Source organism: Paroedura picta, chromosome 2 (genome assembly GCF_049243985.1).
Source record: "Paroedura picta isolate Pp20150507F chromosome 2, Ppicta_v3.0, whole genome shotgun sequence".
NCBI classification, from domain to species: domain Eukaryota; kingdom Metazoa; phylum Chordata; class Lepidosauria; order Squamata; family Gekkonidae; genus Paroedura; species Paroedura picta.
The window spans coordinates 110,774,226-110,787,987 of record NC_135370.1 but is presented as its reverse complement, the minus strand read 5'-3'; the positions used below and the strand labels follow the sequence as shown (position 1 = coordinate 110,787,987).

At 45.4% G+C, this 13,762-nt stretch overlaps 1 protein-coding gene across 3 annotated transcripts in view; it reads left to right on the top strand.

The window, feature by feature from the left end:
• The window catches only part of DHCR7 (7-dehydrocholesterol reductase), a 29,974-nt gene that overhangs the window by 5,474 nt on the left and 10,738 nt on the right, over positions 1-13,762 (top strand). For all 3 annotated transcript variants that reach the window (XM_077322075.1, XM_077322076.1, XM_077322073.1), the window contains exon 3: positions 11,434-11,537. In XM_077322075.1, the coding sequence (XP_077178190.1) occupies positions 11,440-11,537 (98 nt within the window). In that variant the 5' untranslated portion in view covers positions 11,434-11,439. The remainder of the gene's footprint in view (positions 1-11,433; positions 11,538-13,762) is intronic.

The following is a 13,762-nucleotide window of genomic DNA, read 5'->3' as shown; positions in this document are numbered from 1 at the left end:
GTAAGAATGGTTTGGGGGGGTGGGATGGAGCCCTGAAGGGCCAGCGTCATTGGCTGTGCCCTGCCCATTGATGCGCGTGGAGGCCCCTGGGGGCAAGAGGGCTTGCGACCTCCCCGTTCACCATCCGCTCAGGCGAAGCCTCTTGTTGGAGTCAGGGCGAGTGCCGGAAGGCTCGGAATGTGCGGCTAGGATGAATAGCAATGCGAAGGCAAAGCTCCAGGGTGGAACGAGTTAACAGTCTCTTTGATTGTTTCTGCTTACCGTGGGAAAAGTACGGGCCATGCTCGGAATCAGAGCATTGAATGATTGATAACATCTGACTTGCAGTCTATCCCTATGGAGGGCTAATGAGGGCATTATGATATAAGTGTTGTGAATTGCCCATTGGCTGGATAACTTGCTGTTGGCAGTAGGTCAGCCTCCTTGTCTGTCGTGTTCTGCTAACTAGGTAGCGGAAGGTTCAGCTTATCTGTGGCATGTAGTTCTGTGTGCCCCACTTCCAATTGGCCCCCAAGCCCTCCCTCACTATGACTTGACACTAATCGGCCTAACCCACTGGGTCAGAGTTGAACTGAGGCTCTTGCAATTTCAATTTTATAATGTTATTGTTATGATCATGTTATTACTGTTATTACCTGTTACCACATGTTATCTGTATCTTTTCCTGTTTTCTGTAAACAGCCCTGAGCCCTCGGGAGGGCGGTATATAAATATATAATAAATAAATAAATAAGGGCTCCATGCTGCTTGTCACATACCTCTTGTCTTGCTTTCCTCTGAGCAAGGAGTTGTTCATGAATAGATAATTAGAGTTGTCTTTAAAACATGTTGCGAAGCCTATGTTCTGTTGCTCAGTTTCAAACTCCGTGTTGACTTATACAGGCAGATTTTTTCTGTTCTTTGCCCTCCGGGCTGATTGTCAATGGCCAGATGAACTGATGTAACTATCCAAAGAGTGGATGTGTTTATATCTGTTTGAACTGCCTTATATAATTAAGTTAAATTGCTAATCTATGCCTGCTAGAGTTCCTGCACTTGTTGCACCTGCCAAACTTCAGGAGAAGTTTTGTTCTTCATTATTTATTTGCTTACTTTCCTTCCAGTCCACCCTTCTCTCTGAGAATCAAGGTGGATTACAGAATTTAGTAATGTAATTGAAACAGTACATAATGAATGTAATAGGACTGGGAAAGTTAGAAAATCCAATAAAAACAAAGACGGGGCATACAGAAATTAGACAACAGTGCAGTAAACACAAAAACAGTAAACAATACAGTAGGTGCTGACTTGGATAACCCCGGCCAGGCCAATCCCATCTGATCTCAGAAGGTAAGCAGGGCTGAGCCCTGACTGGTGTTTGGATGGGAGACCTCCACAAATGTGTATGGAATTGCTCCAAGAAACAGTAGGGGTCATGATACGGAAGCAGGCAATAGCAAACCACCTCTGAACATCTCTTGCCTGGCTGCCAGACAATCATTGAATCTCCTGGCTGCACTATGCATGTGATAGGATATTTATTTATTATGAACAAATAAATAAATAGTGCCGTAAATTGGAGCCCTTGTAGATTTGTAAAAACATCATCCTGAACATTTCACAGATTTTGCAGAATAACTGAAGTATGGGAGCCTCCTAGACCTCCTCAGTTAGATTGTTCTACAAAGTCAGAGCCACAACAGTGTATAATGGGAGATGCTTTATCTGTTGAATTTCAGACTGTTGTCCGCAGGAACCTTCTCAAAGAAGGGGAGAGATGGAAATCTTAGTTGACACTGTTAGGAATAAAGAATTCAACAGAAACCAGATTATGTCACTATAGTACTTATTTAAACGTCATACCCCATATTGGGTATGCTAGTATTGTATGGCTATAGGTAGGGAACATTGTTCTCCCTTGACTATATGCAAATACAGGGTTGGGCAATCTGAACTAATTTTCAGTTCAAGGATGGGGAGAGCTCAATGTGTTGAAAAATACTTGGTTCTCTATTGAGCTTGCCTGCACTTGTGATTATATACTACAGTATAAATTAAGGTATGTGAGTCGCTGCCCATGTAGGTGTATTATTAGAGCATATAGATGAGATCTTGTCTTTGTTGGGGAGATGGAATGGCCCATGAGGTGACTAATCACCAGAATCATTATAGTGTGACACACTGCACATATGCATGCAGAAACTTTCTCCAGGATGGGCCCTGATTTCAGATAAACTGAAGATCTTTCAGTCCTGATCTCTTGAATTTGATGGACCTCCTACAAAGCTTGTAGGAGCTACAGCCTTTTTAGCTTTAGCCCAGTGGGTTTGGCCTTGGTTTCCTTATCTTAGCCGGAGCACAGCCTTGTGTTTGTACTTTGCTGTTGTTCACTAAGTTCTTAGAACTACTGTCAGGGCAATAGTACACAGATATGTACAAGAGATGAAATGTCCCAAAGTTTTGAGGCAATGGAGGAAACATGTTTTGTTCAGGGGGTGGGGGGCGGGGGAGGAAATTTGAAATATATTCAATTTATGTAGTGTTTCCTTAATGAAGCCTCAGTTTATTCTACTGCTTTAACAAGTTACATTATTTAGAATGTAGCTGGCATGTAAAATTATATTATCTGATATGCATATGAAAATAAGTATACATCTTTTGTTTTCCACAGATCTGAAAATGCACCCTATGCTTAAGAGAGTGCTGCATCCGCTAGACCCTGTGCTACATTTGCTTACATGTCTTAGTTGTTGTCTGAATGGAAATAATAAAAGTTGAATAGAAGCATGGTATTTGAACAAAAACCAGCATATTTAAAGATCAAGTTAGTCTTCATACCCAATTGCCCTCTTCTCAGTTATGCAGATATATCCCCAAAACAGCTGCTTTCACAGCGATCCTCTCCGCTGAACCTCCCCCTTCCACTCACCAGGAACAGGAAGAACATCCCAGCATACTGACATCACCAAGAAGTGACATTGGCTTGCAGGGGGTGAAGCTCTGGGTTTTGGGCAAAACTCTATGGTTTGGATCCATTTTCTTACAATAGAGTTTCCCCAAAAACCAGAGTGTCTCTCCTGATGTGCTGAAGTCCCTTCTGAGTGATGTCAACACACTGGACGCACTTTTGGGTTTAGGTAAATGTGGGGAGAGCACACACACAGAGACACACCATCGACAGCACAGTAGCACGTGGCAACCCTGCCTTACTGGCATATTTAAAGTCTATGATGGTTACTTGATACTGTGATTTGGAGGGGGGGGTACTAAACTGAATGCTGTATTAACCCCAGAAATGAGAGGCCACTGTCATTTCTCTTTTCAGTTCCCTTTTCAGAACGCTGGTGTTTCTGCAATACAGGGAAGATAAGTACACTGGCTCATCTAGTTATCTAATGTTACAAAATCAGTGAGAAGGGAGATAGATTACCCCACTACTTGAGAAGAATGGGCTCACAAATATTAACCTGAGCTGTTCTTTTCTATTATAAGAAGTCATGTATTGCCAAGTGACTGGCAATTAACTTTTGTAACTGGAGTGAGCCTCTATGTTTTCCCCCTGACTGTGTGTGGTTAGGCTTAAGGCTGTGGCCAAAATAGGTGTGTCTTTAAGGAAAGGAAAGAATTGTGAGCATTGGGCATAAAACCAAATTTAACCATTTGCAACAGTGAGACAGGTAGACATTACAGTTCTGCCTGAGCTAGTGGCTTTGTATTTATTTACTGCTTTTCTCAGTGAATACAAAACTCAGAGCAGTTTACACATTTTAAAAGCACAGACAACCAAAATGAAAAATAAGAGTATAACTACTCAGATCCTAATACATCAAATATATGTTGCTTACACTCCTATTACTACAAAATTTAAGATGGGAGAAAAATACTATACCTGCAAAAAAAAATCCACGCAACAGAGACAAAAATCAGCTATGAAACACAAAGGATAATTATGACAAGACAAAAATAGGAAAGTTGGCAGCCTGTAAGCCAAGGTATTAAGCAACCTCTCCCGTCCCAGGTAGTAGGTCTTTATATCCTAATTGAGGAGCAAACTGAAGAGTTCTGTAACCCCTGCCAGCTTCACAGTATTAGTAGGGATAGCTTTAAGATTAGCTGACCACCCACCCATAAGCTGCAAACAGTTGGCAAAGCTTTTTTAAGAAGAGGAGTTAACATTGTTAGTCTGGCTCCCTTTTTCCCCAGACAACTGAGACTCTGGTATCGTTTGCTCATCACTGTGTTATCTCAGCTTATAACCAGTATCTGTCAAAGTTTCAAAACCAGTTTGACGAGACAAAACAAACGGGTGTGTATATAAAATGAAATACTGCTCAAGAAGTTACTGGAATGTTGGAGCATGCTAGTTTCAGTAGTCTAGTCTGGAAGTGACCGTTGCATGAATCACTGTAGCCCAGTGGTCTGGGGACAGGTAGGGCACTAGTAGCCGTGCTTAGTGCAGATGGAAAAACACCATCCGGGCTATCTGAGCCTCCCTGGAAAGGGAGGCATTGAAGATCACACCCAAATTCCCGGCAGACGGTGCCGGTGTTAACCGCACACCATCCAGGCATGGTAAGCATGCTGCCTGCTCCTGCCCCTTCCCATCCAACCACAGGACCTCCGTCTTGGAGGGGTTGAGTTTCAGATGATTCTGCCTGAGCCATCCAGCCACTGCTTCCAAACAATTGTCAAATGTATCTGTGGGGGAGTCTGGCTGGCTGTCCAACAGAATATGTACACAAAATACTCAGCTCTAAACAAAGTGATTGCTGGTTACAGGTGGTCAGCTGATTCTTCACTGAGGCCTATTGACTGATATTCTCAGCTATGGAAAAAACTTTTATGAGAAATCCAAAGAAAACCCATCCAGCTAAGGAAAGGGCAAAGACAGGTGAAACAACAATAGGCAGTTGTGAGAACATTGAAACTAAAGCATAGAGAGAGAAAGCTGTAGTTGGCTAAAACTGAAGCATTCTGGGATACAAGATCTTTCTGGGGATCTTACATTGGATATAGTTTTGCTGCTTTATATTAGTGCCCCTTTGCCTCCATTTATGCTCCACATATGTATTTGGAAACAAAGCAAATATTGCAATAAGTTTTTGGTGGACTTTCAAACAATTCAATCTATTAGTGTTGCACCTTGCACCTATTGGTGACGACATTACCTCCTGGACTTGTGCCCCTACTATCTGATCAGCTCAAACCACTGCTGGATAGGAATGGGTATATTTTGCTGGGGCAATAAAACGGCTTGAACCAGGTCTGGCTTCTACTGGTAGAATGGTTGATTGACTGTTCTTAGCAAATGGAACACAGACATGGTAAGTGTTCCACATCAGCGGTCCGCAATCTTCCGCTTGCTGCGGACCGCTGCGGCGTAGTGGGCGGAGAGGGCGGCCCAGGGGCCCGCGCACGCGCAGCAGCCCCAGCGCAAAAGTGCATGCGCGGACTGCCGCGCATGTGCGTTTGCGCCCGGCAGGGGCACAAACGCGCATGCGCGGCAGTCCGCGCATGCGCGTTTGCGCCACCGCCATGCCGGCGGCCGCGGCTTCCCCTCCCGGCCCCACCGGGCCGCGAGCAAATCGGCCGCTAAAGCGGCTGATTAGCTTGCAGCTCGGCGAGCTTCTCTTCCCTCCCCTCCCGAAGCGAGAAGCTTGCCGGGCCGCGAGCTAATCGGCCGCTTTGGCGGCCGATTTGCTCGTGGCCTGGCGAGCTTCTCACTTTGGGGGGGAGGGGAGAAGGAGCCACAGCCCGGCGCCGAGGCCTTTGCGGCCTGGCGCCGGGCCGCAGCCCGCGGGTTGGGGACCACTGTTCTACATGTTACAGGATGAGGTGGTAGAATTACAAACTGTAGGTGGGGACTTGCAGATTTAATTACTTTGTCTCTCTGTTCTATAAAGCTGTCCACATGGAGTAAATGAATATATCAGGAAGACAGATTTAGCATAGCCCTTTCCTAAATGCATAAAAATATGCTTCTATGCCTGCAACATTCAGAATTGTCCTGGTCTTGTATAGTGGATTCTCAATGCAAGGGAGAATCAGTAGAACAACTTGTGGCCCCAGATTTCTGGTCACTTTACAATTGTGGGAAAGAGAAAACCTTTATGTACTCATACGTATAGACTGGACTTCAGGAAAGCTGATTTTCACAGACTTAAAGGTATGTTGCATAGAGTCGCGTGGTCAGAAAGACTTAAAGAGATGGGAGTCCAAGAGTGCTGGGAGTTTCTTAAAAGTGAAATACTGAAGGCTCAATCATAAACAGTTCCCTTGAGAAGAAAAGATGGAAGGAGCCTCAAGAAGCCAAGTTGGCTCCATAAGCAGTTGTCAAAAGATTTGAGGAATAAAAGAGTCATTTAGGAAATGGAAGGAAGGCCTTATTACCAAGGATGGGTATAAACAAATAACCAATAATTTTAGGGAGTGTTAGAACAGCTAAAGCTCAATATGAGCTTAGGCTATCAAGAAATGCTAAACATAACAAAAAGGCTTCTTTAGTTATATTTCAAGCAAGAAAAAGAATAGGGACACCATAGAACCACTGCGAGGACAAGAAAGTGAAATTATAACAGATGATGAAGAGAGGGCTGAACTTCTTAACTCCTATTTCTCCTCAGGCTTCTCTTCTGAGGGAAATAGTGATCAATGTGGCAAAAACATAACACAACATGGAGGATGGGAATGGTGGCCTAGGGTCACTGTTGTAGCAGTTCACGAACACCTAGTGTTTTTAAATGAAACAAAGTCTTCTGGGCCAGATGAACTGCATCCAAGGGTACTAAAAGAACTTGTAGATGTCATCTCTGAACCTCTGTCCATTATTTTTGACACTTCTTGGAGAACAGGTGAGGTGCCAGACAATTGGAGGCGGGCAAATGTTGTCCCCATCTTCAAGAAAGGGAAAAAGGAGGATCCGGATAATTATCAGCCCATCAGCTTGATATCTGTAGCTGGCAAAATTTTGGAACAAATAATCAAACAGTCCTTGATCAGCTGGAACTGAGGGCTGTGATTTCTAAGACTCAGCATGGGTTTCCCAAGAACCAGTCATGTCAGACCAACCTTATCCTTTTTGTTTGTTTTTTTGAGAAAGTGACTACCTTGTGATCAGAAAGTGATCAGGGGAATGCCATGGACATAGTATCTGGATTTCAGTAAAGCTTTTGATAAGGTTCCACATGATATTCTTGTTGATAAGTTAGTAAAATGCAGTATGGATCCTAATTCTGTCAGGTGAATCAATAACTGGTTGACAAATCATACCCAGAGGGTACTTGTTAATAGTTCAGCATCTTCTTGGAAAAGAGTGACAAGTGGAGTACCCCAAGGATAGAATCATAGAAGCATAGAGTTGGAAGGGGCCATACAGGCCATCTAGTCCAACCCCCTGCTCAACGCAGGATCAGCCCAAAGTATCCTAAAGCAGTGGTCCCCAACATTTTTATCACCAGTGCTTGACAATTTTACTGAGGCCCATGGGGTGGGGTAGTCTTTTGCCAAGGGAAGTCACTGGTGCCACCTGAGCCCCTGATCCACTTGCTTTCCCACCGGCGCCCCTGACTTCCCACCGCCCGCTGGGGGGTGCTACCAGCAGCAGCTGCGCAGTGCCACTCCAAGGGGGAGCTCCAGCCATGGCGGCCACTGGAGAGCACCAAAGGTGAGCCGGCAGCAGAGTGGCAGGGCAGCCCCTGAAGCAGCAGCCAGGGAAGACGAGGAGGAGCCGCAGCCCAGTACCAACTGATCCACGGACCGATCCCGGTCCCCGGACTGGGGGTTGGGGACCACTGTCCTAAAGCATCCAAGAAAAAGTGTGTATCCAACCTTTGCTTGAAGACTGCCAGTGAGGGGGGAGCGCACCACCTCCTTAGGCAGCCTATCCCAGGATCTGTCCTGGAAGCTGTGTTGTTCAACGTATTTATAAATGATTTGGATGAGGGATTAGAGGGGATACTTTTTTAATTTGCATATGATACTAAACTGGGAGGGGTAGTAAACACAACTGAAGACAGCAACAGAATACAGGATGATCTTGATAGGCTCGAGAAGTGGGCTAAACTGAATAAAATGAAGTTCAATAGGGACAAATGTAAAGTTCTGCGTTTAGGTAGGAAAAACCAAATACACCTATATAAGATGGGGGAGACTTGTCTTGGCAGTAGCATGTGCAAAAAGGATTTAGAAGTCTTAGTAGACCGTACATTGAACATGAGTCAGCAGTGTGACTCAGTGGATAAAAAGGCAAATGGGATTTTGGGCTGTATCAAACAGAGTATCGTGTCCAGATCACGGGAGGTGATGCTACTGCTGTACTCTGTTCTGGTTCGGCCACACTTGGAGTACTGCATTCCGTTTTGGGCACCCCAGTTGAAGAGGGATATTGACAAACTGGAACGTGTCCAGAGGAAGGCAACAAAGATGGTGAGGGGTTTGGAGACCAGGACGTATGAAGAAAGGTTCGGGGAGCTTGGTCTGTTTAGCCTAGAGAGGAGACGACTGAGAGGGGATCTGATAACCATCTTCAAGTATTTAAAAAGGTGCCATATGGAGGATGGAACAGAATTGTTCTCTCTTGCCCCAGAGGGACAGACCAGAATGAATGGGATGAAATTAATTCAAAAGAAATTCCATCTAAACATCTGGAAGAAGTTCCTGACGGTTAGAATGGTTTCTCAGTGGAACAGGCTTCCTCGGGAAGTGGTGGGTTCTCCATCTTTGGAAATTTTTAAACAGAGGCTAGATAGCCATCTGATGGAGAGGCTGATTCTGTGAAGGCAAAGGAGTGGCAGGTTACAGTAGATGAGCAGTTGGGATGTTAGTGTCCTGCATAGTGCAGGGGGTTGGACTAGATGACCCATGAGATCCCTTCCAACTCTATGATTCAATGTGCCTACTAATTATGTCTTTAACGAATTCCAACTTATGTTTTGGGAACTTTAGACTGACTGGCTGTAATTTCCCAGATCTCCTTTAGAACCTTTTTAAAAGGCAGGAGTGCATTAGCTAACTTCCAGTCCATGGGAGTGGAGGTAGATTTTAGTGATAGGTTGCATTTTTTTTTCAGGAGTCCACGATTTTACATTTGAGCTCTTTCAGAACTCTTGGATGTATGTCATTTGAGCCTGGGGATGTCTCAGCTTTAAATTTGCCCATCACCTCTCTCATCATCTTAATCTGATTCAGGACTTTCAACACTCCTCCTGAAATCACTTCCCATATTCTACAGTGAAGAGGTGAAAAATGCATTCACCTTCTCTGCCATTTCCCTATTATCCCTTATTAAATATTTCACTCCTTGGTCACTACCTCCTTGGCTGGTTTTGTGCTTCTAATGTATTTGAAGACATTTTTATTTCTGCTGTTTAGGTTTCTTATAGTATGTTCCTCATAGTCTCTTTTTGCCTATGTGATCATTGAATTGCATTGTATTTGTCAAAGCCTGTGCCCCCTTTTATATACCTCACACTTAGACTTATAGGAATCTTTCTTACCTTTTACTGTTTAATTGTCCATAAGCTTCCTAAAGGGATTTGACCTTCCTTACCTTTCTTTTCAGTTTCTTCTTCACAATTCCCCTCATTTTAGAAAAGTTGCCCCTTATTAAATTAAATGTGATTACATTGCTCTTTGGGGCAACTCTCTATTTACATAAATGCTAAACTTAATAGCATCATGGCCAATATCCTCAACTGTTCCTATCACATTTATGTCTTTCACCAAGTCTTGAATTTTACTCAGGACCACGTCCAAGATCACCATTCTTGGTAGGTTCTATGACCATCTGCTCCATAACACAATCATTGAGAGTATCCAGGAACCCATTATCTTCCTCCTGACTTGAATACATATTGACAATACAATCAATATGTGAATAGTTAAAATCTAATATAATCTCTGATAAAGATGAACACCATGCCTCATCATAGTCAGAAATGCAAGCCTTAGTTCCTGGGGCACTTTGAATGGGCACTTTGACCAAAGGCAAATCCTGAAATGGTATTTTATTGCACTAAATTCTTATTTTCTGGTTTGATCCCAGATGGAGTTTTCCTATAATTTTTGGCTGCATAGGCTTTAGGATTGTAGATCCGGGACTTTGTGGATAACAAACATGAGCTAGAAGATACTGAGTTGAAATGAGAAGCAGTCTGGAGATGTCTGGTTTCAGCTAGAGCTGCTACAGTTAGCTGTGAGTTAGGAAGTCTCTGGTTTTAATCTCTCTATGACTGATGATGCATGGGGCAGAAAGGCCGGGCTGGCAGTGACAGGTCTGCGGGGCTAATCCCCAATTATGCAAGATGTTGCTACCATCCCGGCTGCCTCCTAGCCCTGGCCCAAATCAGGGGCTCAGATGGCCCACAATAAGGAAATGCGGATACTTCTGTGTTCCCTGTGATGCAGTGGTCACCATCTGTGGCCCTGCCAGGCCAGCCTCATGCATAATGGAAAGCCTGGCTCCTCTGCCAGCCTACAGAGAGCCAGTTTGGTGTAGTGGTTAGGAGTGCGGACTTCTAATCCGGCATGCCAGGTTCGATTCTGTGCTCCCCCACATGCAACCAGCTGGGTGACCTTGGGCTCGCCACGGCACTGATAAAACTGTTCTGACCGGGCAGTGATATCAGGGCTCTCTCAGCCTCACCCACTTCACAGGGTGTCTGTTGTGGGGAGAGGAATGGGAAGGCGACTGTAAGCCGCTTTGAGCCTCCTTCGGGTAGGGAAAAGCGGCATTATAAGAACCAACTCTTCTTCTTCTTCTTCTTCTTCTTCTTCTTCTACAGTGTCCATGCAGGAACACCAACCACCCTGGTCAGCTTCACTGAGATGAACGGGGCGGTTTCCTGCCCCCATGATGGTGGGTTGCGGCACGCCGCTCTCCTGCCATTGTACGGAAGGGCCCCTATGCCACCACTGCCACACGGCGCAATGTGCATGCACACACACAATATTGGGGCAGTTCACATGCGCTGGGGGATTCTTTCCCCCGTGTGTTCTCGGGAAGTGGCAGGGCATGCTACCCCACTGCAAGGAACCGGCAGTGGCCTGGCACAGCCACTGCCGTTCATAGTCAGTCTATATCACCCTTTCTACCATTGAGAAGCCCCTGAAACATTCTTCAGGATTCAAGAAACCCCAGAACTGATGTCAGCAGGCCACACTTTCCAATCACGTCCCAGAAGTCACATGTCATCAGACGCAACATCATCCAGAAGTGACATCACCCAAGTTTAAGTGAAAATTCAGATGCTGAGGGAAGAACTTAACTTTTCCCCCATGTTCAGTCATTAATTCATCTTATATTTTATTTCTCCTCCCTATGATTAACAGGTTATCAAAATAATATTTGGTTAATATGTAAATATGTCAGAATTTCAATTTTCTTGGTTTAGAATTTCCTCTCACTCCCTTTCGATAGTTGTGGTTTTAATTTTCTATGCTGTTTTCTGCCAACAGGTTCCAATGGCAACTCATGAAGAAACAAAAGGTCCGGAAGGATCAAAAATTAAACGTGTAATTAATGGAGCTGGAGCTTCTCAAGTACAATGGGGAAGAGCCTGGTAAGAGATTCCTGCTCCTGATAATAAGTCTTTATATGGTAACTTATCTGCTTTAAGTACAAAAACATCACAAGATGCCAGACTACACGGATACCTAATAGTTTCAATTTTAACATATGGTCATATTCATCACCTGGAGCAGGTTTAGGCATTGCCAAATGTATGTAAGATAAGTGGAGTGGAAAAGGTGGGAACAAATGTTCTTCCTTGTCCATTTGGAGTGTTACTTTGTGTGTGTGAGTTATAAGAAAATGAATGCCGAGAGCTTCTTTTTAGAAGCCTACTGAAGGTAAAGGTAAAGGTATCCCCTGTGCAAGCACCGAGTCATGTCTGACCCTTGGGGTGACGCCCTCTAGCGTTTTCATGGCAGACTCAATACGGGGTGGTTTGCCAGTGCCTTCCCCAGTCATTACCGTTTACCCCCCAGCAAGCTGGGTACTCATTTTACCGACCTCGGAAGGATGGAAGGCTGAGTCAACCTTGAGCCGGCTGCTGGGATCGAACTCCCAACCTCATGAGCAAAGCTTTCAGGCAGCTGCCTTACCACTCTGCGCCACAAGAGGAAGCCTACTGAACACCCTCTCTAAGTAGCAGACTTTGGTAAGAGTCTGGATACAGGATTCTGTTACATTACCTCCTGAATACTTATGGAGATTTCTGTCCTTGTTTAACTCACAGTGAACATTCCACAAATCTTAATTTGGTGTTTATGTATCAAGCTCTATAATAAATAATGGCATCCCATGATTAAAACACATAGGAATATATATTTAATACTTAAGGCATTCACATAATCTCATATGAACATTTAAGATGTGCTTAAATTAGCTTAGCAAGAATAAAAGGGTTAGGATGACAGCAAGGATGACTATATACCTTTCACCTGCTTGATAAAGCAAGAATAAATCATGGTATCAGTCCACATAAAATTTTCATGGTGCTTCCAAGGACATGCTGGTCCTCTGATTGGCCCTTGGTAGGAGGGCCCTCCTCCACTGAGGGCTATTCAGAGGCTCTTCCCCATCCTCCTTCATGCCACTTCCAGGCACTTCCGATGAGGAGGAACAGCCTCCATGAGGTGAGGTGAACCACAGAGCTTGGTAGGACACTGGTCACCAGCAGAGCGAGGTAACATGGCAAGGCAAGGGAACTCAGATGGGTGCACGCTCCCTCAGTGCTTCGCAATCCTGCTTCCTGGGAGGCTGAGAGAGCCCACCTAGATGCATGCCACTACACTCCTTGTGAGCCTGGCTCCGGCCAGGGACACTACCTGCATGCGTGCCACCTCACCACCCAGCACTCTTTGCTAACCTGCCTCCTACCAGGACAAGAGGCCATCTTGCCACCCCACAAACCTGCCTTCCTCCAGGACTATGGAGGGCACCTAGCCACACTGGTGTGACCAGTTGCTGTTTTGTATCGCCTGCCCTCCTCTGCAGGAACTCTCCAAAATGGACTTTGCTCCTAATCAGTAATAATTGATGGCATTATAATGTATAATTAGACAATAGATATTACATACTAAGAAGCCTCTTGTGGCGCAGAGTGGTAAGGCAGCCGTCTGAAAGCTTTGCCCATGAGGCTGGGAGTTCAATCCCAGCAGCCGGCTCAAGGTTGACTCAGCCTTCCATCCTTCCGAGGTTGGTAAAATGAGTACCCAGCTTGCTGGGGGGTAAACGGTAATGACTGGGGAAGGCACTGGCAAACCACCCCGTATTGAGTCTGCCATGAAAACGCTAGAGGGCGTCACCCCAAGGGTCAGACATGACTCGGTGCTTGCACAGGGGACCTTTACCTTTACCTATAATGTATGGGAGTGCATTAGGGCAGTGGTTCCCAATCCTTTTATCACTGGGGACTGGTCAACACTTGACAATTTTACTGAGGCCTGGGGGGGGTAGTCTTTTGCCGAGGGACATCGCTGCTGCCTGAGCCCCTTCTCCGCTCGTTTTCCCGCCGGCACCTCTGACTTCCCTCCGCCCACTGGGGGGTGCTGCCAGTAGCAGCTGTGCAATGCCACACCAAGGGAGAGCCCCAGGAATGGCAGCCACCAGGGAGCACCAAAGGTGATCTGGCAACAGCGTGGCAGGGCAGTCCCCGAGGCAGCAGCCAGGGAGGAGGACGAGGAGGAGCTGCAGTCTGGTACCGACTGATCTACGGACTGGTACCGGTCTTCGGGCCGGGGGTTTGGGGATAGCTGCATTAGAACAAAGGAATAATGGATG